The sequence below is a fragment of the Carettochelys insculpta genome, chromosome 1 (genome assembly GCF_033958435.1).
Source record: "Carettochelys insculpta isolate YL-2023 chromosome 1, ASM3395843v1, whole genome shotgun sequence".
NCBI classification, from domain to species: Eukaryota; Metazoa; Chordata; order Testudines; family Carettochelyidae; genus Carettochelys; species Carettochelys insculpta.
In genome coordinates, this window is record NC_134137.1 from 29,151,408 (window position 1) to 29,174,258 (window position 22,851).

At 39.7% G+C, this 22,851-nt stretch overlaps 1 protein-coding gene across 1 annotated transcript in view; it reads right to left on the minus strand.

The window, feature by feature from the left end:
• Window positions 1–1,018: 1,018 nt before the first annotated feature.
• CHORDC1 (cysteine and histidine rich domain containing 1) overlaps window positions 1,019–22,851 on the minus strand; it is a 31,026-nt gene continuing 9,193 nt past the window's right edge. The window contains exons 4-11 of the mRNA XM_074983985.1: window positions 22,232–22,392; window positions 17,213–17,316; window positions 15,553–15,611; window positions 14,089–14,159; window positions 13,698–13,803; window positions 9,584–9,703; window positions 8,882–8,944; window positions 1,019–5,652 (exon numbers count right to left, since the gene is read on the minus strand). Coding sequence (XP_074840086.1) covers window positions 5,500–5,652; window positions 8,882–8,944; window positions 9,584–9,703; window positions 13,698–13,803; window positions 14,089–14,159; window positions 15,553–15,611; window positions 17,213–17,316; window positions 22,232–22,392 — 837 coding nt within the window. The 3' untranslated portion in view covers window positions 1,019–5,499. The remainder of the gene's footprint in view (window positions 5,653–8,881; window positions 8,945–9,583; window positions 9,704–13,697; window positions 13,804–14,088; window positions 14,160–15,552; window positions 15,612–17,212; window positions 17,317–22,231; window positions 22,393–22,851) is intronic.

Consider the following 22,851-nt stretch of genomic DNA (forward strand, 5'->3'; position numbering starts at 1 on the left):
TTCAAGAGCTGCAATGCACGTGAATACGAGACAGTCCTTAATAAATATCAGACTGTATTGTCCCCCGTATTTTAACAGTGCACACAGAACAATTTAAATGTTAGAAACCCCCATCTCCAGGCTTTACCCACCTCAATCCCCATGTCTGCCCCCATCCTGCAAACTCAGTCCCCTAATCCCAGGATTAACCCCTTCAGCCCCAAACTGTCCCCCACAACCCCAGGATTTACCTACCTCAGCTGATAAGCCCCATGCACTGCCATTGCTGCTCCACGGCTGCTTCCTCAGCAGCTGCACAGCTCGGCAGGGCAGGCTCAGCCACCCCTCCCTCTAGCTCTTCTGCAGGCTGACTTCCCCCGTGTGGAGCCCTGACGGCTTCCCCCCTGCCTGACTGTTCAGTGGCTCCAGAGGTTGTTGCTGCTATTAAAAAAACAAACCACACAAACCTAAGGGTCAGCAGCCTCCAAAGCCACAAGTGGAGTCAGCAGTGGCAGTGCTGAGCCTAAGCCTCATGAAGCTCCAGAGGCTCAGGTTGCAGACCCCTGCCCGAAGGGGACCAGCTATTCTGACTACTACTCTGAGTAAACTAACTACAAAGATGACTATCAGTGGGGAGAAGACAACAGACGACACTGGAGGAGGGTTGTTCCAGTGCACCACCATTGGTGGCAAGAAGGAACTGAGGATGGGGAGAGTGCACAGCACCCCTTGTATCATACCAAGGAGGAGCTACTCCAGAGGTCTCTAGAGGCACTCCCTTACAGGTACTGCTAGGGGAAAAACTTCTGGCACTGAGGTACTGGATGACCACATACCCTATTGTGGATTGGCCATGAGCAAGCATCCAAAGAGGGAACTACTGCTATTAGGAAGGTCACCAACCCTACTTTGAAATCTGATTTCAGAACTGTATTCGTAATTGCTATGATATCGATCTCTAACAAATGCTGTACTGTGACACTGTACAGCAGAACCAAAAGAAACTTCTCCCTCAATACAGAGGTAACCAAAACAAATATAACCTGCAGGTAGTAAGAATTTATTCAAAACTGGAGCATGAAGACGATTACACCAAGAAAAAAATTCACATAACCAAATGTTACATGAATATGACAAATCAGACACCCATGCAGAAGAAAACATGGGAAAAAATAGTGATGTACACCTTTTTTCTAATGGCAAAACATTTATCATAAAACAGTGTTCCAGACACCTAGAGTACTTCATTACTGTACGAGATTATTTTTCTGAAATCGAATGCAATTTGTAGTAGTAAAATGGAATAACGAACAAAGTTAACAGATACAGCATTTATCAATCTTCATGCCATACTTAAGAGTACAAAGCAAAGAACTGCATCATTACATAGCATAAGTGTATGCATTTTCAAGGCAAAAAGTTCTTAGTAAAACAGTGCTAAACAGCTGTAACAGTGACTTGATAAAGTAAGTGTTAAATAAAACCCTCATTGGTGGATGAGTATTTTTTGTAAAATGATACTAAACGTTCTGTAAAATAAAATAGTTACAGTAACTGAATGGTCTAATGCTTACAACGCTAAACAGATCTTGAGAACAATAGTTCTAAGATCTGAAAGACTACAGAAATCATATGTAAAATTAGACAAGCAAAACAGAAGCAAAAATTAAATCTCATTTGAGAAATTGTAAGCTCATGCTACAGTGGTATTGTCATATTTTGAGACTTTTGAAGAGAACAGCTGCACAGACAACTGGACAGCCAAGTCCAACAAATACACAATAAATACAGTATAGTTTGGTAAGAGTTCTGTGTATTATAAAAACAAACTAATACCCACAGATTGCAGCAGGCAAGTCAACCTGTTTAAAGTAGCACAATGAAGCTATGTGATATGGCAATCTTGACATTCAGGAATCATTCAGAGCAAGTTGAATTTGGTTTACTTTATGCAGATATTTACAGTTTCATTATAAATTTAATAATGAATGTATCTGTTAAAAATAATTCCTCTTAAACATTTTACAAGCTTTTTTTTTTCCTCACTACAGCTCTCTGATGTGTTACCTAATAGTTTAGTGTAGTAATTGCAGCCTCAATTCACCTTCCCTCCCTATTTGCTGACAGAGTTCAGCATCATTAAAAATAAGTTGTTTCCCTGAAAGAAAACTATCTGCAGTGTTGTAAAGATAGTTTCTGGGCCCTGATAAGGTTTATTCAAAAATCTTAATTCTCAGATCAAAAATGATATAGCTCAATAGCATGTGGCAGAGTGAATAAGCAGAGGAGTGAGGGTGGGAGGATAAGCAATGTTTTCAGATGCTAGTTACTCTAACTCCAGGGAAGTCAATGGATTTATGCCAATTTAGACAACTCAGTTTGGCCCTTTTATTCTTTAAACATAACAAACCCCCCCACATTATGGCCAGTGCAAAGCTATGTTTAGATATAAAACAATTTTTAAATTTTCTTAATTTTTTTAAAAAATGACTTCTACTATGATGGGGAAGTTCTGATTTTGTCATTGAGCTCTGAAGTATTTATAATTTCCTATTAAAGACAGAACACAAGTAGTAACTACTGACTTTCCTCTTGCTGTGTTTCAGATTCTATTTATGAGGCTGGAGTGCAAAAGATGGAACATCTATTAACATTTCCCCCAAGCCATTAACTATCACCAACTTATTCTATGTATTACCAGAACATAGTATAAAAACATGGTGGTATAAAGAGGGTAATTGCTTAGACCCAAGTTCTGCATTCCCATCAGTTGGAGTATGGTTGAAGTTTGTCTTGTATTTGCTGACACAAGCTCCCTAAAATGGACTTGGCATGATGAATCAACCACTGATATTTCAAAGAGCTGCAAGGATTCTAAGATCAAAATTTAGAAACTTAAGAGAGAGAGAGAGAGAGAGAGAGAGAGAGAGAGAGAGAGAGAGAGTGTGTGTGTGTGTGTGTGTGTGTGTGTGTGTGTGTAAGACTACAAGGTGCTGCAGGACTTTATAGACTATATTATAGATAGATGCCCACAGACTTGCCTTCCAAACCCAAAATTTTATTGCCGTATTTAAAGAGTGCTGTCTCTCGTCTTCAAGTTCAGAGCTCTCCTTGTGTATTGCAGCAACTGCTATTCCTAACACAAAGCAACAAAGACAGCAGATTTGAAAAAGAATATCTAACATAGCTTGTATATTTGCCTCGACTTTTGAGGTCCCTGGAATACTCTGCTCAGTGAAGTTAAGTAACGCCACAATATTAGACTTCGAAAAGAATGCACTTGTGTATACACACAATGCCTGATGAGTTTCCACATGCAAAGAATACAGATGATACTTTCATGCATCTATTTCTGAAAGCCTGGATTCTACTTTAAGGTACTCTATATAGTATTATATTAACTTATTTTATCTGGGCTTTGTTTCAACTCTATAATTTTGTGTAGCACCCACAGCTGGGGCTTCCAAAGATGGATAAAAAGGAGTCAGTCATCGCATTCCCATTAAATCAGTGAGAGTTGGGCAACTAACTTCAGTCCCCTTTAAAAGTCCCAGTCTCAAAACACTAAAGCAGTGTGTTTCTGTATATCTGCCTTATTCTATATTTCCTACCTGTTTTTTCAGCTTTTGTTATGTCTAAGTATTGCCATAGACAGAACTCTGCATATATGACTACATGGGTAGAAAATACTAAGCCCATCTGAAAACCTCTACAGATTAAATTACCTTTCTTCTTAAGCTTTTGAAGATGTTTCTCATTTATTATACACAAACCCATGAGACATCCATTTTGCCAGCAATAAAAATTCATTTGGCTTCCTTCCAGGTCTCTCAGGATAGAAAAGGGACTATACAATAAGAATCTGTGATATCACACCCCCTGAATTGCTTATGTCCCTACATGAAAAGTATGTCTATGTTGGAGCTGGAAGATGTAGTTACTAGCTTGAAGCAACATACCTATGTGAAGCGTAGCTGTGGCAGCAGGAGAGGCTAGCCATACCAAGCATGAGCCTGTCTGAGACCCTTGGTACCTTACACCTTCCAACTCCAGTGTATAGTTTAAGTCTGTGAAGTGAACTAGACTTTCAAATTTTACAATAAATTTTGTCGGTAGAAATTGGCCTACCCCCAGTGTAATGGGAATAATGAACTACAGAGTTTTCTTAATTGCAGCCTCAAACTCACTTTTAGAGGTGAGAGTTCAGGCAGGGAGAGAAGCATTACTGCATCAGCGATGGCCTAGAACTCAGTCATACATTTTCACGCTATCCCTGATTTTGGTAGCAAGCTACCCTTGAACAGGAAAGAAAAAAGGTCTGTTAATTTTATTCTTAAACCAAAATATAAAACAAAAACAATTTAATTTTTTTAAAATAAGGTTAATCCAGTTATGTATTTACATGAAATTATAAGGCTTGTTATGTTTTAGTTAAGACTTTTCCTTTAGTGAATTTAATGCCCAGAGAAAGACTATTTCCCCAATAGCTAGATTTAGGCATACTGCATGGAAACATTTTGCTTCACACAACTCAGCCAGCACAGCAAATACTGCCTATACTTGCAGCTCCTGCTTCAATATTTAACCTCTTTGGAACAAACTAACAATTGTTAGCTTTTTTTTTTTGGGGGGGGGGGGGCTGGGGGGGGAGACGGACTTGGGGAGAAGGTGGTTAGGGAAGATAAGTGATAGATCTCACAAAATCCCTTACACTAACTGGCTTAGAAGTTCTGAGACAGTCTCTAAAGTGTAGGCTTTCATAGATGGGAGGCTAAGATAAACCACTACTCTGCTCCAATTCCTTCTTGTTTTAGGATTATTTGAAATGTAGAAGTTAAAATGGGGCAAGATAGTGCAGGGAAATTTTTCCTGAATTAGTCCTTTTTGCTCCACTTACATTAGAAATTTTTAGCAAGTCATCACTCAAGTACTGATTGTGCACCAGTTGTTACTATGTGTACTCAAACTGTTCAGAGACCATCCAGACAACAAGATGGCAGAAAAAGCCAATAACTACTTGAGCCCTTCACAAACTAGTGATGCCACTGCATAAGTGGAATATATAGCTATTGTCACCCCTCACAAGCAAAAGGAAAGAATCCAAGTAGCACCTACTTTCCCTCTGGATTTAGTGATCAAATTTGTTTATTCTAGATCACTGGAATCATGTTGTATCATTCCACAAACTCTCATCATGTATGCTTATTATAGCCAATTATGAGCTATATAACAAACCATAACATTGATTATGCTGGTAGCTCCAGTCAGAATAAGACTCTTGAAACGTTAATGAACTGTGTGAACTGAGCGTCAACAAGTTTACACTAAATCTTGCATTCTAGAACAGGGGAAGCACTAGAATTTTACATAATGGAGTAAAATATGTACTTGCTCTGATACATAAAGCAAGATTTATTGTAAAATGTGATCTTTTCATATAAAATAAAAGTCAAAAGGAAATGCTTTACAGTAGCAAGTCACCACTTCATGATCGAAAACAGTCTATATATATTTAGGATTTCATTCTTGATCTGCAATATCTTCGTTCTGTTTTTGCTGTGTCTTAGGCACTGGGAGTTCAAGGCTTGCCCATAACATGGGCTCTGCTTTCCTCATAGTAAGCTCAATCTTTGTAGCTGTCATATTTACGTAACTCCTCTTGACATCAATTACCTGGAACAGAACAGGAATATTTCACTTAAATTTAGAAAGAAGACTGTTGGAGACGCGTAAACAATTATGGTACATTCATCACACATTATGGGAGTCTTGCAGTCTCCAAATATTTGGGTCTCATAACAGTACAGAATGGAATTTACCCAGGACTACCTCATCCATAAGAATTTGCAAAATTATTGATATAGAAGACCATATATTGCTCAGGAAGGACAGGCAAAGAAAAAAAGGAGGTGGTTCCTTCTGTATTAAAGCTGAGTACACTGGACTGAGGTTGAGATGGACATAGGGGAGAGACTACTCGAGAATCGCTGGGTAACGATACAAGGAATGAAAAACCAAGGGTATTGTCATAGTAGGGATCTGCTATAGCTCGCCTACCATAAAGAAGAGGTGGATGAAGGGTTTTTTTGGACAATTAATAAAATTATCCCAAGCACAAGACTTAGTGGCTGGGGGACTTCAACTATGCAGACATCTGCCGGGAAAAAACAGCAGGACACAGATTATCCATCATCATCTTGAAATGTACCGGAGACAATTTTTTATTTCAAGAGATAGAGAAAACTACTGGGAAGGCTGTTCTAGATTTGATTTTAACAAATAGGGAGGATTTGGAGGTAGACAGCAGCCTGAGTGAAAGTGATCATGAAATGGAATTCATGATTCCAAGGAACGGTAGGAGGGAGAACAGCCCAAGAATGGATTTCAAGAAAGCAGACTTCAGCAAACTCAGAGAGTTGGTTGATAACATACCATGGAAGCAAAATTAACAGGAAAAATAACTGGAGACAGGTCTTCAAAGACCCATTATTAATGATACAAGAGCAAGTTACTCCACTGCCTGGGAAAGATATGAAGTATGGCAAGAGACTGACTTGTCTTAACCACAAAATCTGGAATAACCTAAAAATCAAAAAGGAGTCCTACAAAAAGTGGAAACTGTCAGATTACCAAGGAAGCATACAAACACAACACAAGTATATAGGGCAAGGGTGGGAACCCCTGCTCCACAGTCTAGATCCGGTCCATAGCTTGCCTGGATCCAACCCCCAAGCCTTGGGGTTGAATCCTCCCCATTAACCAGCCTGCTGTGCGGTAGGGAGTGTGAAGCCCCAAGCTTTTCAGGCCATAGTTGGGCTATGCCTGATGGGGGAAGTCTCCCTCCCCCTGCACCAAGAAGCACTGCGTAGGTAAGCTTTTTCCCTGCTGCTCTGGCTGGCCAGAATTGCAGCCAGAGGGCAATGCCTGGGAGCAGCAGGAGGCACAAAGCCAAGTGTGCACCACAGAAAGCTGCAACAGGTCAGCACCCCCTCCCAGCTGGATGACACCTCCGCCCATGCATGTCTGCTCGTGGAGCCCCCCCCCCTGCCCCCACATCTAAACCTTGCTTCCTGTCAGCCCTCTCCCATGCTAAACCCCTCATTTTTGGCACCACCCCAGGGGGTCCACAAAATCTACTAGGCCTGGTCACCCTCAATGGCTCTTGTGGCACTTCTCACTAGGGGCAAAATTAAGGCAGCCAAGGCAAAGAAGCAGCTCAAATTAGCTGAACACAAAGGGTAACAAGAAAACAAATATATTAGAACCAAAAGGAAGACCAAACCCAGGGTATGGAAAAATATAAGAAAAATGTGGAAGTGGCAAAGGTGCTTAAACACTTTTCAGTTTTCACCAAGAAGGTTGGTGGTGATTGTATACTTAGCATCGTGAATGCTGGTGAAAACAAGGTAGGGTTAGAATTACTTAGAAAAGTTAGAGGTCTTCAAGCCACCAGGGCCTCAAGAAATACTTCTGGGAACATGTCTCACCAAGGCATCAGACACATTGGGAATATCTGAGACGGGCATTGCTTCCCTGGAGGAGGTGCAGTGCTTAAAGCCTGGTGAACTGGGCATGGTGAGGCTGGTTGCTCAGATTAAAATTAACAACTCACAGGAACAGGTGAAGAACTAAATACCTAAAACACTACAAATACTACTGTTAGTAACTGGAATTATATCTGTTTCCTTATTTATCTACTAGTGAGAGTCAGGATTGCAGAGCTCTGTCTCAGGTTAGGGATGGGTGAGAAGGAATTAAGAAATCCAGGCCAAGCAGTGTGTGAGGCAGACACTGTTCTGAAACTCAGAAAAGGAGTAGGCTCATATCTACACCTAGAGTGGAGCATCCACAAGGACCTCTCTCTCAGAGTAGTAATTCTTTCACTCTACTCTGTGCTGATTAGGCCTTAACTGGAGTAATGTCTCCAGTTCTGGGTGTCACGTTTCAGGAAAGATGTGGACAAATTGGAGAAAGTCTAGAGAAGAGCAACAAAAGTTAAAGGTCTAGAAATTATGACTTATGAAAGAAGATCAATCAAACTCAGTTCTTTCAATCTAGAAAAAAGACAGAGGAGACATGATGACAGCTTTCAGGTACCTAAAGGGTTGAGTTTGTTATAAGGAGGTGGGAGAAAAGTTAGCTCCTTAACCTCAGATGATAGGACTAGAAATAATGGACTTTAAACTACTAGTTTTACTACTTAAAAGCCAGGGGACTTCCTAATTGTCAGAGAGGTTAAGTGCTGGAAAAAATTGGCTAGGGAAGTGGAGGAACCTCTATGACTGAAGATTTTTTTTGATTAAACAAACACCGTACAGGGATGGCCTAGATGGTGTGCTTGATCCTGCTGTGAGTGCAGGGTACCCGACCTGATGACTTTTCAAGGCTCCTTCCTGTCCTACGATTAAAACCTGGAGTATACCTGAGGCCCAAGGAAGTGGTCTACTGCAGAGTGAGATCAGCTTTTAAATTGCAGTTTTCCTGGGGTCTGTGGAAAGTTGCGCAGTCAACCTTTTCCTAAGCTAGCATTATCATTCCTCCCTATCCCCACCCCAATCCAAATTTGGATCAATAAAGCCAAGGTCCGAACCTAAAGAGAAAGTATAACCAATATTTATTTAACTACATGATTCAAAATCCTATGGCTATACTTGACCTGCAGTCTGCCTATAAAGCTCCCCTCTTCTACATCATGTAGATAAACTATCATGCACATGTACACAAAATATGCAATTACATGCAGCTAATCGGAAAGGTGCTTTTTCCCCCCCAATATTCTGATTAAAATTATGCTTAGACTAGTAAATCTTGCATAAATGAATTTCTTTTGAGAATTCAGACTTGCAGAAATGAAGTACTTTTAGGAAAAAGACTTAAACACTCAGAAGATTGTTATACTTACTCCCCACAGTTTCACACTATGATCAAATTCCTTATCCCCTTCAAATACAATATGGATATTTAGCTAAATGAGAAAAAATAAAAGAAGATTTATTAATGTCAAATCATTTAGTTTAAAATAAAAGTATGACTTTATGATCCTAATCTTTCAACACTGAAGTCTAGGACTTTACACACAACATACAAGTCAATGCAAAGGGGATCCTGATGCAGGATCATGGTTAAGTGTGGCAATGTATCTGTGGAAGAAACAATAAATGGTAATACCAGTATTTGGAAATACAATTTTTCAAAATGCGTATTTATGGAATTGCAAATTACAATATTTAATTGTAAAATCTGCAATGATATGTAAAGATACATTATCAGAGAGTCTGCTTACGTTTAAAACAGTAAAAATTTAGAAAATATTTTGATCATACAATTATGTAAACTTTTAAAGATGCATTGTAAAGATTTAAAGTTTGTCTAAATGAACAAAAAGGGACAAAATACAACATACAGCTCTACCAAGACTGATATGGCCAAGAATTAAGTCTCACAGATTGTTACTGTATTTTACTTTTAATTTCTTAACAAAACACTTGTGTGCTTTAATATTTATGTACAAAAGTACATCCAAGCTACATAGTTTTGCTGTATTTAAACATTAAGTTTAGCAACAAAATGAAATCTATTTAAAATAAAGCATGAAGACACTCACCATTGTACTATTTGCTTCTACACAGCTAAGTTCAGGAAGTGAATTTTTTGCATATATTGAAATAGTCACTTCACCTCCAGTTTGATGCCAATCATGCCTGCATGGAACTACCTTTTTCCCCTAGAAAACAAAGGCATAGTTTTGAAAAATCCTGTACTGGAACTCCACACTCATGATACAATTTTAAGCAAATGCTCTGAAAATTGTCACATAAGACGATATCATAGTGAGAATAAATATAACTAGTATAGAATTAAAATCTGCATTTAGACATGTACACAGAACCCTGACTAACGTTAAGGAAAAATTACCTAATGGTAAATGTTTGAATGTCCTCTCCCACCCTACAAAACAAGAATCTATACACAAAGGATAAGATCTGTCGTCTAGGCAAAAGTTAAAAATCTCAGTGGAGAAATCTCTCTTTATCAAGGAGCCACAGTCATTTGACGGCAGACTAAAAACTTCATATTAGAGATATAAAGATGTATATACCAAATCAAGGGTTGGTATATACATGAAGAATGGAGGTGGTGATATTATAAATGAAGCGAAACTATACAAGTATATATAGTTTTGCCTTATAAAATCTCTCCATCCTATATATTAGGGAAGCATCCCATCCAGCAAAATAGACACGGCATGAATTAAAAACAGGCTATGACTTCCTTCCCTTGTATGGGCCACCCTCTAGAACAGAGGTTCTTGAACTCCTTTCCACTATAACACCTTTGACAACAAAATTTATACTCATCCACGGTTCGTGGGGTGGAGAGAAAGGCCTGAGCCCCTCCATTCAGCTCCAGTGAGTCTAATGCCAGATCCAACAACCCCATTAAAATGGGGTCTTGACCAGTGTTCCCTATAAGCTGAGTGCTTGGGTGGCTACCCTGGACAGATTCAAATGCTGCCCAGCTGATTAGCAGAACAGCTGGCAGCATGTTTCTACTGGTGGTGCACAGCTACACATGCTCAGTGCACATATTTGTTCCCCATATGAATGGAAAAATGTTAGAAGGAACATTGATCCTGACCCTCTGAGAGCCACTTCGCAAGAAGTTCAGAGCCACAAGGTCAGGGGACAGAGGTGCAAGAGCATTCCAATGGACACTATTACAACATTCCACCAGTTCAAGCTATACTATTGGCATATCTCCTAGACTGGAAACGTCAGTCCACATGAAGAGGAATTTTTATACCATTTATGAAGTAGCCATTGTGGAAAATCAGACACTTAAGATTCATACCCTTTATATTGCTTGAAGAAAGTATCAGTGGGAATTATAAAAAAATTGTACAGAAGGAAATCAGATGCAACTAACTGGACAGCCTGTGGTTGAAACTTGAACAAGGCAGTAAAAGGGTACACAAGAGAAGTCTTCATATTACTAACACAACATATAAGTCTCAAAACATGCCACAGCAGCCTCTGGTGGGACGAGTGCAGAGAACAGGTACACAGGAAGGAAGGAGAAAAGCCAGACTTAAAAAAAGGCATGCCCAAGAATGAGGAACTATTAAATCCACTCAATGGCATTAAAAAGAGTCATCTCTGGGCTGACTAAACCTTGTACTTCCAGTTCTAAACTGTCGGAAAGGAAACCAGATGCTCAACTCCTTTTGTGAAGGAAGGAAACCAGGTTACTTAGGGAGAAATAGAATGTGGCAAGAGATTCTAGATGGGGCGGGGGGGGAACAAAACACACCAAGTTTTTTCCCCAGGGGTCCATCGGCCTTGTTTTGTGGGAGAGCGAAGTTAAAGAAAGAGTATGTTAGACTCCCAGGTAACAGTACTTAAACTTCACCGGAAGAAAGAGAAAAGACCTCTGAACATGGCACAGTAGACCAGTAGATCTCAACATAGCTATCTTGATAAAGCGTCCAGTATAGGTCATTTACTGTGGTTGGCCCAGTGAGGCAGTTGCTAGGCTGTATAAAAGCATAAGTGACAGAGCACTTCAACTACCTCCCCACAGCAGAGACCATCCAGTTGGGAATACTGACTACTCTGGAACATGATTTTGGTACTATCCCAGGGGTCAGCAATCTGCAACTCTGTAAGGAGTCACTGATGGCTCTGGATGCTGCTGCCATTGATTTCTCAGCAGCTCCCTGCCCTGCCACCGCTGAAACAGTAAAACTACATTTAATTTGTTTAACGGCTGGCAGGGCAGCAGGAGGGATCTGCATGTTAAACCAACTTAATTTAGTTCCATTATTTCAGTGGCAGCAGCTCAGTGAGCCCCATGCTCACCATGCTACCCAAGTGGCCATGGCTCAGCTCACCCCCACCAGTGGAACACCTGCATGCCAGCCTTCCTTCTGCTGGGCACATGTGGCCACCCAGCGCCACAGATGGCTTAATCCCAGGGGCTGGTTTGGGGTTGAGGAGGGTTAAGCCTGGAGATGGCAGGGGGCAGATTTGGGGACCCAGGCAAGTAAAGCCTGGAGATGCGGGGAAGATTTGGGGACCAACGGGGGCGGGGGGTAGCCTGGAAATGGGGAGGTTTGATGAAAACATTGTTCCTTCCTGCTTAAGAGCCTATACCCAGGCACAGCTTTTTCCTTGTCCTCATTTGCTCACCGATCCAGGGAGTAAAAATAACAAACTGTACAAATCATTGTGTGTACGTTTTTCTTACAACAGGTGTTACAAGAAGAATGATTTGATGTTTATTAAGGAGAGTCTCATTCACATGCATTGCAGTTCTTGAATATTGATTTGGTTAACAAATTTGAAAAAATGGCTCCTCTCACTATTTTGGTTGCAGACCCCCTGTACTAGCCCCAGTGGGCTAGGAGACAGTTATTTTAGTGACTCTGTGGCAACTAAGCTTTTTTTGGTAGTACGCTTTTTTTTTTTTTTTAAATACACAATTTCTCCACACTCCCACTTCACATGCATACACTAGTTCTGTTTTTTTCTCTTTTTCTACTTCAAGAAAAACCTGAAATATAATTAAAAACAGGAAGTGATAGAGAACTGACAAGGATTCTGTATTTCCAAGGAACTAATTGGGCTTGGGGAAAAAAAATGACTAAAGAAAGTGATAGCATCTAGCTATGCCTCTTTTCTGCCTTTTAACACTATCGCAAATGCTGTGTGGATCTTATTCTGTAGGTCAGGACCACAGATTTTGACAATGGAGTTGTGTACACACATCTAGGAGCAGAAAGTGACCACATAGTATTTTTAAATTTGGAAGTGCTCAGATATTGTTTTGGTATAATGTCACTTTAAATTTTGCAGCATCCTCACAGAATCTCTTCAAATATTACTGTATTTTCCTTTGTTTTACAAGTTCAGGTACTACACTTGATTACTAATCTGCTTTATTCACAGGTCTGCCATGGAACAGCTATAAGAAAGAAGCACATTCTGTGTCCCAACACACAAATAAACAAACCAAACACAATCTGCTTTAGAACAGACATTTGAGCTCTTTCTAAAGGTATATGCTAACTTTATAACTACTGAATTGGGAAATATCTAAATAAGCCTTACAACATTGTTTAAAAGTATGATGTGCACAAACCCAGATTTTATTGTTACTTCACAAGGTATGCTTCAATAAACGGTGTGGTTGTGTACTGACAAGAACAGCATTTTACTTCAATTAGTTTAGGTTTCATTAAGATGCTCTCAACATGTTAGAGAGTTGATATTATTTTGGAAGTAGGAGAATCTTGTATCTTTGGCGCCGAATTCAGCCCAGCTTCACAGTTTCTTAATGTATGGGAAGTTTAAGCTAAATTTAAAGTAATTAGCCAGGATGGGCAGGAACTGTGGCCCTAGCCTTTGTCTGTCAGAGGGTGGAAATGGGTGACAGGGCATGATCACCTGTTCTTTTCACTCCGTCTGGAGCTTCTGGCATTGGCCACTGTTGGAAGACAGGATTCCGGTCTGGATGGACTGACCCATTATGGCCATTCTTATGTTCTTATAATCAATTACCAATGGCAAAGTTAAAAATGTTATTAAAGCTAATGTTAAACATATAACAACAGATTAAGAAATGAGTGTATATACATCTGGGTATAATGCTTAGATTATCCACAGTTTTGTTTTAAAAGTCAAAGCTACATGAAATACATAATCAGTAATACTACTTACAGAATCCTTTTTAGTCCACACATGCGTTCCTGTTGTACAGCCTTCTTGGGACAAAAATGTATTAAAATCAGAAGTTTTCCTCCTACAACAACTCCAGTACTTCATCCTTTAAAAGGAAATTTGTAAAGAAAAGAATTTAACAAGTCATAATGTTGTGTCACAGAGATCATAGAAGTCACAGAATACATGACTTTCAGAGACCTCATTTTCCACTGTATGTCCCAGCTGCCACCTTAGCCATAATGCACACAAAAGTCAAATATTTAGAATCATCTAATCACTATGAGTTTTACCAGTGTAAGCATCTTTTCTTTTAAAGATAATGACGTGAACAGTTAAAAAAGATTTAGAGAATATATTGAACAAAAATTGTACAATGCATAATACTAACCCTTCGTGGAATATGGGTACACCAGAATGGTAAATACACATTTCTTCTGTGCTCTGTGCTCCTTCAAATGTCTGGTGAAGGAAAACACTTTTTAAATTTTTTTTTTCCAGGAAGTAAAAAAAATAAAGGTATTAGAACAGAAAATTGGCAACACAGATCAAAAACACTGACCAATATACATTAATGCTTTTGAAACAAACAGAAAAAGCAGGCTTTCTGCCTCTATGCTGCAAAATCAGCTCAGACATTGATTCAAACTTCATTCATCAGAAGTGCTTCCTCCAACTCCCTTAAAAGAATACCTTTTGCTGACTCAGTGGGATATCTGGATACTATCACTATTAGTGCTCAAAGGGGAGTTTGACTTCTTACAGAGAAATCCAGAACTATGCAACTCTTCACATTTTTCACAATGAAACTAAGTATGCATTGTTTGTACACAAATACTAGCGCACACAGTGATGAAACATTTAAGTGAAGTTATTCACAAAAGTTACCAAAAGGAAGCAGCCCAACATACTATTAAGTGTTTAGCAATAAAAAGACCTCCTAAGAACATATTTAAATATAACATCAGCCCCTCTTTATCCACCTGGCAGGACTACTGCAATCCAATGAAGGGGGTCTCAAACTCATGTGCAAATACTACCCTTACACTATGGGGAGCTACAGATTTTTAGTCTACATCCCTACAGTTCAACGGATGGTTGTCGGGAGAAAGTGAGGGTATATCCATACTGCAATTAAAGATGCCTGCATCTGGCCCACACCAGGTGAATCTGGCTTACCGGGCTAAGGCTAACAGGCTGAGTAATTGCAGCACAGACAGACATTCTCTCTCAGATTGCACTCTGACCTCTGGGACACTCCCACCTCACGAAGTCTTAGATTTCAGGTTTCCTTCCCAAGCTGCAGTTAAACAGCCCGTAAACTGTTTTTAACTGTATTGCAGTGCAGACGTATCAGTGTAGGTGGCTCATTATGGAAGAATTTTATGGTTGAAGTAAAACATGGTTGCCTCCTTATACTCAGTGTAACTAGTTAAATAATCTATGCTACATAGTGAGTGACTACTTCACAGACTGCAGTAGTACTTCACTAGTTGCAAGAAGCAATTTGAAGTATTTAATCAACAAAGCCTCTGTAGGCTGGTACCTCCTCACCTGAACTCATTTTAACTGCTACATTAAAGTATCACAGGTACTCAAATGGACAAACTCCTACATTTTTAATGGGATACCCAGAAACCTCAGTAATGGGCCTCAACTCAAGATTACTAACTCATTGGTCCAAAAGAACCTATATTTTGAACTTTTGAATATATTGGAAGGTGTATTTATTTAATCAGACTTGTGGACATTGTCTGGAATCTAAATTACTTGGTAATGTCTTAAAATATTGACTTGTTCATGTTTAGGATTTTAAAAAGGTACAATGTAAACAAAGAATAAAGCAGCTATTTACCTTTGAACAGCCTCCATTTTTACATGAGGTCCCAATTTTGATCTCATCACTGTCTTCTTCTGTAGAATTAAGTTGTACATATACATTTTATAAATATAAGATATTTAGTTTTAATTTAAAATCTATATTCTAGCAGACCCCTCCATATGTTCATAAGCAGGAGGTGGAAGCATGCATGAAGCATTCCTCATTTTCTGCACCCAACACAAAGGCCTATCATAAATGCATAGAGAAATGACTTCCTTTGTATCCTCCAATATAGTCAGATAGGACCCCAACTCTAATACGCTTCTGCATCTGCACACCGAACTGGTGTGCTTGGGGGTTTACACTGTGCGTCACATAACGGAGCTCAGCAAAGGTTGCACTTGCCATCCATGCTAGACTGTACAGGAAGGAATTACACAAACAGCTCTGGAGGTTATTGGGAGCTAATAAGCATTTAACACTTTAGGACTATAACTACACTAGAAGAATCTGTCGACAGATGTTAGTGTCAACAGGGAAATCTCAACAAAACGTTTATTAACAGACTGCATCTACACACAACTTTCTGTTGCCAGAGAACTACCAGACTGCACTGCCCTCTGGTGCCAGAAAGCAGAATGGCAGCTGGCTGCCAGGCAACCCTCTGTCGACAAAAGTGTCTATATTACACTTCTGTCGACAGTACACTGACAACAGATTGTTATGCTTCAAGTTGTTGAGGGATAATACGGTGGAGGCAAATGCAGAGTTCTGTCAAGAATCTGTCCACAGAATGCTTTAAGTGTGTGGACGCTCCCTGAGTTATGTCGACTTCTGTCGACAAAACTCTAGCATAGACCCAGCCCAGGAGAGAAAGAACGGTCATGTGCTTCTTTCCGAAACTTGTGACTATGTTGTCTAGTGTGATACTATATCAGAAGTATAACTGCTTCTTACAGGACTATCACAGTCTTTAGAACTCTCCAGCATATAAATTAATAGTGTGTTAAAGGATTTTCTTCTTTACATGATATATTGCATATATCCAATTTGGAGTTATCCATAAGCCTGTTTTTGTGTGTTTAATGATTTAATTGTGATACACTTTTAAAACAGTCAGGACACTGTCTGCTAACTTAAAAACTAAAAGTTCTACAAATATATGTTTTTGAAAGACAACGTCCTTTTCAATTCCTAGATTCCAAGTCCATAGGGGAGCACTGTGACCACCAAATCTGAACATCTGTTTCGCACAGGCCACAGAACTTCCCCAATACAATTCTTTGAAAAATACCACTTAGAAAGACATCCAATCTTGACTATTGTGGTCTATTTTCAACTACCTAGAATATATATTGTTCCAAGTGAAATGTTTTTCATTGAATATGTTGGAAAAAATAGGCCAGGGTAAACAAATATTTAAGTTTAAGAAAAAAGGTGTACAAGATACACACCTCTGAGCTTCTGAATGAACTACTTAAGGAAAAGAGTTTTTCTTTTTGCATTCCTATCAATTAAATTGACAATTTCCTTCTCTTGAACTAATTTCCTGGCCAACGTGGGTCAGGAATACCTTTGCATAGACTTAAATTCTGAAACACTGAAATGTGAGAGACAGACATTCTACCTATTTATCTAAGGGTATGCAAAGAAGTATGTATGGGGTCTCATTTGTTTTGTTACAGGTTCTTACCTTTTTTTACTTCTTCATTCTCTGATGATAGTTTCAGTTTACCTAGTGCTTGTTTCAGGGAAGCGGATACTTTCAGCTGTAAGCTGGTCATTGGCTCATCTGGACTAAAATATTTAAATGAATTCTTGTTATCTTGGTCAAAATAAATTACGTAATATGACAACGGATCTCTTTCAAGCCTCTGCTGTAACAAGATCTGAATACTCTTTACATAAGAGGAAAAAAGCCATTTCAGTCACTACAGAATACTTTTCCCACAAAATAATGCCAAGGAAGAGAATGAAGACTCATTATGCAATTGTACAACTGATGATAGCAAGATGGCTAGAGCTTAATTCAGTCAAGACCAAATTATTGTTATTGGACTGGGAAAGTCAACTGGAAGATTTGGCGAAGGTAGTAATTCTAGTCCTGGTCGATGAACTTCATATATTACTTGTGACTCAGATTCCCAGTCCTGGTGTTTTATTAGAGCCTAGGTTGCATATTAGAATACAAACCAGTGTTTCTCAACTTAAAAAAAAAGTACCACTTTTTCCAAAAACAATTATAAGTACGATCCCTAGACTTCTCGCGCATACCCCTATGGGTATGCAAACTACTGGTTGAGAAAAATGGTCCTAAAATAATCTAAGGTCTTAAAACAAGTGCCATTCAACCTTTCCCAATTACTATAGCCCTTTTTGGGAGTCATTTGTTTTGCATACCAAGATCCACCTGAATTAAAAACTACTTACTATAACATGAAAAATGTCAGACTACTGAAAACTTGCTGACTCTACCATCTTATCAAATAAAAAAATTGGAATAGAAATATTGTACTTACATTTCAGCATGAGGCACATCAAGAACTAGAAACAAGTCACTCTGAATGAACTTTTAGATTGTACTGACTTTACTAGTATTTTTTAATATAGCCTGTTGTAAAACGAGGCAAATATCTGTATAATTTAATGTATCCCCTGGAAGACCTCAGTGTACCCCCCAAGGGTACATGGTTGAGAAACACTCAAACATTCCAACTTACATGAAAAGGACTATACTTTAAAGCTGGGTCTACACTATGAAGTTCTGTCTCCAGAAGTCACTGTTGACAGAGTTTTGCCAGCATAACCTGCCCACACCTAATACAGGCTCCTCCTATCAAAACCCTCTGTCAACAGGGAGCAGCCAGACTGCCTAGCTCTCTGCTGATAAAACAGCCAACTGGAACCTCTGCAAAAAGGGCAGCCCAGTGAACTAGAAGCCCTCTCTCTTCACAGAAGGCTCCCCAGAACATCTACCGTCAGCATTTTCTGTCAAAAGAATCTGTTTGCAGAGGTGTAGTGTCAAACTTTTACAACATAACTCTGCTGGGGAAAAAGACTGCATTCTGTCAGATTCTAGACAGAATGCATTTCTAGTGTGAACCTTCCTTAGTTTTGAAGGCAGAAGGCTTCTTCTGTAGGCAGAACTTTGTAGTGTAGACATAGCTCAAGAGAGTTTACCTGTATTTTTATCACAACTAGTTACAGATGTATAAAACAAACAATTTAAAAAAAAAATCTTCCTGGGTATGTTTCTTCTCTCACTATGGCTACACCTACACTAGGTTTTTTTCCAAAAAAGCCAGGGCTCTTCTGAAAAATCCCACGGAGTGTCTACATGCAAAATGAGTTCTCGATATTAAATTGGAAGAACATGGCACTCTCTCTGGAGGCACTCTTCCTTAGATTCTTTCAGGGGTGGGGGGTGGAGGGGAGCAGTAGTCCTTGGAACTGGATTTTTTAATGTGCAGCATTTCCTGGCTTGTTCTTTCAAAAGAACAGCCAGGGTATGGCCTAACAAGAGAGGATCGATTTTTTGATCTACTGTGTGTGTGGTTTTGAAAACAGAAGAGATCTTCCCAAAGAACTTTTTTGAAAGGACTGCTGTAGTGTAGACAGTCTATGGAAAATCTGTGGCTTTATTCTTTGGCTAAGCAGTAATAGTCATAAGCTGAAAAACCATATGGTCACATGCTCATATTCCAAACCAGTTACATTGAAATAAGGTGGTACTTTGTTAGATTGGATCATCTTCTTAACACTTCCAGATAAAAGAAAAAATGTTAGAACGTACAAAGAAAACAGCTTGATAGCTTTTTGTTAAACAAAAAGCCATCTATCAATATTTTTTTTTAATAGTCCCCACTTTCCTACTGTTAATCTGGCTCTTTAATTGCTTCCGAGTGTCATCTAATTTTCCAAGGTATAAATTAAGGTGAGGGGATAGGATTAGCATTAGAGAACTGTGTTACAATGTCAGAGTTAGTAAAAATTTTAGTAAGATGATTTGTTAAGGTATAGATAATCATAAAACTCAGGTTTTATTATATAAAAAAAGAAGATGGGGGGGTGAAAATGGAATCAAGTTTGCTGGGAGGGGAACTGCAACATGGGCAAGGCATCAGAGCTGGGAAGGGGGACCCAGGGAAAATGCTCCAAGGATCACAATGGGCATCTGTTAGTCTGTGCGGTTCCACAGGACTTGTGCTGTTTTTGCAGATACAGACTAACACAGCTGTCCCTGTGATACTTATCAAGCAAACTGCATGGTCAAGGGCCTTTCTGGCTTTTCCCCACCCTCTCATTCAATAAGATGTTGGCTTCTGTCTCCAACAGGTGCATGAGACTTGCTACTGAACTCTATAAACTGTCAAATGAAAACCTTCACGTTCTCTTGTGCTATCCTTTAGGATTCAGCAATACCCTGTTAACATCTGCAGAATTACTTAGAACTCTTTTGTGGCTTAACCGTTGTAGGTGTTTAGTATGCTGAAACCAGCTCTTAGACAAATGTTCTCATAATTTCCTAGTACAATATTCCCCTATCTGGGCAGCATTCCTATACTGTCTTGCCTTATGCTTAGACTGCAAGACATGTGAAGTAGGTGCTGTATTTTTGTTTCTACAGCATCAACCGCAGTGGGGGTTTGTCCTTTCTCTATAGCTGTGTCTACATGAACCCCTTCCTTTCAGAGGGGACATGTTAATGAGCGAGTCTGAAAGATGCTAATGAGGTGACTCCATGAATATGCAGTGCCTCATTAGCATAATGGCAGCCCCAGCAATTTGGAAGAGCTGCTTTTGAATCGTGCGCCACCTGCGGAGACGGGGACCTTACAAAAGGACCCAGTCTTCGAAAGCCTCTTCTTCCTAACACCAGACAGGAAGAAGGGGCTTTCAAAGACTGGGGAGTCCTTTTGAAAGGTCTCCAGTCTCCATGGGAGACATGCGATTTGAAAGCCGCACTTTCGAATCGCCGCGGTTGCCATTATGCTAATGAGGCATTGCATATTCATAGTGGCACCTCATTAAAATCTTTTGAACTTGCTCATTAACATGCCCTTCCAAAAGGAAGGGGCTTGTGTAGACACAGGGCATGGCATCTAGGCACTATGGTAACATTGAAACCTAGGGGTAGACAGCCCATATATTATCACAGGATTAAGGAATCTGATATGAAAGGTCTGGAAGTTGAGCGATTCAGATTTTAAAAAAAAAAACACATTCATATGTCAAAGTCCCTTTATGTCACTACATCAAGCTAATCCAGATCAAAACTCAAAACAGTTTCAATATAGTTGCCAAATTTCCCTATCAAAGAAATCTAACAGTCACTATGAAGTACACAATTGTCATTTCATTTGCGTATGCTTCCCTAGCAGTTTACTAAAATACTGTGAATTACTTCATATAAGAGATACCATATAAAACCAAAAGATGTACAAGAAGTTGTGTTCCAAAAATTCATTTGTAAGGTCAGTTGTTTCTTTGGGAAAAAGGTGGCCTGAATTCCAACGTTATAAACTAGCAGAGGCTGCACACCTCTGAAAACTGGTGCACGCTGGTCCAGCAACATCTCTTGTCCAGCAGGACCAGGGATGTCCTTGGACCACAGAAATGGGGCAGAAGGTCAAACAGCTGGCTGCTCCTGGGCAGGGGAATGGAGCACCAGTGAGGGGGTGGCAAGGGACTGTGGGGCCATTAACTTCCCCTGGTCTGGCAAAAATCCTCCTTCAGGACCACTGAGGTTCCCAGGGTCCTGGATCAGGTCAGTGCAACCTGTAGGTAGGGTCCCAGGCCAGCCCAGAGAAGTTTATTTAACTCATAATGTCGCTAAATACTGTGTATTTGCAATAAAAAGTAGAAGAAAATAATGTTGCAGCACTAGTAATTAAAAGAATATAGAAAAACAATACAAGAAACAGGTATTTTCCATTGAATGCTGAATGCCAGTGCTTGAGGAAAGGCAAGTTTAATTAGCAGAAGATAAGGTAAGTAGAGATTGTGATGCAGGCTTCTGGGCATTGCCCAGCCACAGGGCTAGATTAAGTTTTTTGATTGCCCAGTACTATTAGGGTTTTACGGAGCCCCTAGATTCCAGGTTGGGGCCAAAAAGCAGAGTTCAAAATGTGGGATGGGGCTATGGTTTGAGGAAGGAGATGGCATGCAGGTGGTGGTGAGGGGCTAGAGTGTGGGCTGAGGATGAGGTGTCCGGCGTGCAGAAGTGGGCTCCAGGCTGGGATCCAGCCAACAGCTAGAGAGAAATTGTTTAAACTGCTGCTTCTTTCTGGCCATCAGTAGTGCAACTGCCCCCCTGGCCCATAATGTTCACTGCCTCCTAGTGAGTGGGGCTGGGCACAGCCCAAGGGAAGGCAACTGTGCTGAATCTACAAGAGGGAAGGGAAGCAGCCAGGGCATGGGGATGGCTGCAGTCCTCTGGCCTATGCTCATTGCACTCACTGCCATCCATGACTCTTGCCTTCCCAAGGCTGCAGGTGATTGTACATATGTGCAGGTATTTGAAAGTCAGTTTTGCGAGAGCCTGTCATTTAAATATTGTCAAGGCTAGATTTGAAAAAATATGTCTGACTTCTATTTTGTGGTTTAATGATGCTGCTTGTCACCATTGTAGCTTCCATATAAAATTAACAGCAGTAACCAAAAATATTCTAAAATTAACCACTGGAAACAAATTTGGTTCAGTATACTGTACCTTGGCCTATTAAGGGTTTCCACTGGCTTTGGTGCTTGAATTATATGTTCTTGAAATTTAGGTTTCAGATCAGCTAGCTCCTTTCGCTCAGAGGTAGTTTTGACTTCAGGTTTCACAGGCTCTGGGGGTTTCTCACTATTATGGGGACCCTTTGTACAGCCCTATTGTAGACAACAGAAATATACATAAAAACAGAACACTATGTGCAAAGTCCAAAACCAAACTGTTGATTATCCAAATTTAATAAATTAATGCAATTTGATTTTTCACTGTTATCCTTCCCCTGTGTTAAGTTCTAGTGACAGTTTTGCAACAAGTGTTATAACAAGTTTGAAAAATGATTCAAGCACATAAGTAAACCTTCTGGAACATTTATATGAAAATGTTCCATGCTTGTTAAAAAAAATTAAGCTGGAGCAAGATCCCACTAGCTACTTATGATTTAGACAAAATAGTGTAAGAACTACCATCCTTTCTTCCCCGACCTCATATTTTAACGATAAACACATTTTGACAGAACCAAGTAATAAATTGCTCAAGTTTAGAAACAAACTTAACATCTACGTAATCACAAGGAGAGAGCACCTTTACTATATTTCTTCCAAAATGATTTTAGTTTA